This window comes from Chinchilla lanigera, unplaced genomic scaffold, assembly GCF_000276665.1.
Source record: "Chinchilla lanigera isolate Chin_1 unplaced genomic scaffold, ChiLan1.0 scaffold00131, whole genome shotgun sequence".
NCBI classification, from domain to species: domain Eukaryota; kingdom Metazoa; phylum Chordata; class Mammalia; order Rodentia; family Chinchillidae; genus Chinchilla; species Chinchilla lanigera.
Genome location: NW_004955532.1, coordinates 1,041,783 through 1,044,672, shown reverse-complemented (window position 1 = coordinate 1,044,672; position 2,890 = coordinate 1,041,783). Strand labels below are relative to the sequence as shown.

The 2,890-nt window shown below is 58.0% G+C and overlaps 1 protein-coding gene across 1 annotated transcript in view; it reads left to right on the top strand.

Annotated features, from left to right (window-relative positions):
- Positions 1-2,310: 2,310 nt before the first annotated feature.
- Positions 2,311-2,890, top strand: part of Dalrd3 (DALR anticodon binding domain containing 3) — a 3,502-nt gene continuing 2,922 nt past the window's right edge. The window contains exon 1 of the mRNA XM_005410183.2: positions 2,311-2,855. Coding sequence (XP_005410240.1) covers positions 2,689-2,855 — 167 coding nt within the window. The 5' untranslated portion in view covers positions 2,311-2,688. The remainder of the gene's footprint in view (positions 2,856-2,890) is intronic.

The window sequence follows — 2,890 nt, the reverse complement described above, 5'->3', positions numbered from 1 at the left end:
CGCGTGGGCCCGCACGGCCCCTGGCGTTCCAGCTGCTGGCAGCGCCGCCGGACAAAGGGCCCGGGCACGGGTGTCCCCGAGGTCCGCGCGGGTGACTTCCTCTCGGCCCACGGGCGCTTCGCTGCCGGCGTATCCCGAGCCCGCCCAGCCGCCGTCAGCGCAGCAGGGCCACCGCGCGGGACCCATAGGGCTGGTACTGCCTTGCGGGACTAGGATCGGGACTCCGTCCCAGGGGACCCCCCCCGCCTCCGCTCCCATTGTTCTGGGGCCCAGGTGAGCGCCTCGTTCTCACCGGACTCTGTTACGCCACCTGCTCCTGGCCCACCGCCTGGGACTGGGGTGGGCGGTTCCGGGCCGGCCCCGGGGCGGGTGAACTGGGGCTCGAGCCCCACCAGCGGCGGGACCGCGGGCAACGGAATCCCAAAAGCAGCTGTTGTCTCGAGAGCATTCCAGCTGCGCTTGGATTTCGTTCCCTGCTCTCCTGCCTGAGCAGCGCTCTGCCCAGACCCTGCCGGGCCGCTCTGGTCTCGTCCCTCCAGGTGCGCCCGACCGGAGATGGCCGCGTCCACCTCCCGACCTGCCCGGCAGCGCTGGCGAGGAGGCCCGGGCCTCAGCGTCGGGGCGCCCGGCCCCAGCTCGCTAAAGATAGCCCTGCACTTCCTGGGGAAAACCACCCTGCAACCGTCTCGTGGGCCGCGCGCGAGCAGCTCGAGTCCGGCGGGGCCCGGCTCTGCCGCCCAGAGCCCCGGCTGTGCTCCCGCGGCGCAGAAAGGGCTTTGGAATGACACGATCACTCCCGTTGAGTGGGCACCCGAGAAGCCATCGGGAATGTCGTGTCCGCCCAGTGCTCTTTCGGCACCTTCCAGCAGGGCCCACAGCCCAGACCCAGAAGGGGACCTTACTAAGTTCTTCCTGCCCCTTGGGGGTTCAGTCTGTGAAGAGGAGGGTGGGGGTCGTGTTCCACCGGAATGGAAACGTGTGGGAACCCCAGAAGAGCAGACTGTGATTGTTCAGGTTCGGCACAATCCTCTCCTGGTCACGTTGTTTTAACTGGCGCAAACCAGGTTTGTTGCCTAAATCAAGAAGTGTTGAAAGGATTGGTAAAGTACTGTATACCAGGGTAAAGTACAAACATTAATGGCTGGTAATTCTAGCCAGGCGTGGTGGTGAATTGGGGTTCATACCCTGTTCTCCTGCCTGAGCATGGGAGGCTGAGGCAAGAGAATCTCCAGGAATTTAAGGCCAGCCTGAATAATACAGCCAAACCCTGTCTTAAAAAATCGAAAAAAACCCTGGCAATTCTGGAAACGATCTGAAATTTCTAGTTCCCCAGGTATCATAAAAGAAGATGGGCAGTTCTATCACATTGCTTTTATTTATTTATTTATTTATTTATTTATTTATTTATTTTTGGTCTTTTTGAGACAGGGTCTTGCTATGTAGTTCAGGCTGTCCTTGAGCTCACTCTGTAGCCCAGGCTGGTCTCTGATCCTCCTGCCTCAGCCTCCTGAGTGCTGGGATTACAGGCATGTGCCACCACGCCCGGCTCACATTACATATTTATCAGAAATAACTTGCTGGGTGTGGTGGTGCACGCCTGTAATCCCAGCAATCCCAGTGCTTGGAGGCTGAGTCAGGAGGATGGCTGTGAGCTCAGGCCAGCCTAGACTAGGTAAGGAGACCCTATCTCAAAACAACACCCATATCTCAAACGAGGAAAGAATCTGCAACTACCGAACAGAAAATATGAGATTTTTATTGAACCTATGGTCTTTTCCCTGAGCTAGATCACCAGCCTTTTAATCTTTATTTCACTAAATTGCTCAGACTGTGGGCTACATAGTGAATTCAAGGCCAACCTGAACTACATTGAGATCCTGTCTCAAACAAAAAAGAAAGATGTTGCCCAGGCCGAGTTTGATCTTTTGATCCTCCTGTCTCAGCCTCCCAGAGTGCTGAAATTACAGGCATGTTCTATAACGCCCACCAAAAAATAAGATCTTTAATATTACTGTCTTTGCTAATGACAACATATTTGAGACAACTTTTTTCTCTCTGTACTGGGGATTGAACACCCAGGTTTTTTCGTGGTTTTTGTTTTTGTTTTTTTTTTTTTGGTCTTTTTGAGACAGGGTCTCGCTATGCAGTTCAGGCTGGCCTTGAGCTCACTTTGTAGCCAAGGCTGGTCTTGATCTTGCGACGATCCTCCTGCCTCAGCCTCCCAAAGTGCTGGGGTTCCAGGCATGTGCCACCACTCCTGGCTCCCTTTTTATTTTGAACAGGGTCTCGCTAAGTAACCCCGGCTGGGCTCCAACTCGAGATCCTCTTGCACAGGCCTTCCAGCCTTCTGGGTTTACAAACTTTAGCCACCACGCCCGGCTCCAACGCTTTAGTCACGTCCATCACCGGGGGATAAGACTTTAATGATAAGGCGGCTGGCCTGAGCCCCCACCGGGTTGCGAAGATCCAGCTCTAATTACTAATGCAGGGTGACACTGCGGACTCGGGTCCAGAAGCAAACCAGCCTGCCCCGCGGGCGCCGAGGGCGGGAAGCCGGCACCGCCCCTCAGCTCAGCCGCACCTGTTCACTCGGGGGTCGCCGCCGGGGCCCCGCCTTCTCCGGGCGCCTACCGGAGGTCCCGCCTTCGACGACTTTGCTTCCGGTTCCCCTCGCTCCTTCCGGTCGCCATGGCGACGGGGCGTCTTGGGGTAGGGGAGACGCTGGGGGCCCTAAATGCGGCTTTGGGACCCGGCGACCCGGTGTGGTTCAAGGAGACACACGCCCGGCACCTGCGCGAGCGAGACTTCCTGGCGCCGCGCCGCGCACTCCAAGCGCGCCTCGGGGAGGGGCAGGTGGGCTGAGCCGGGTGGGCGGTGCGCCCAGGCCGGG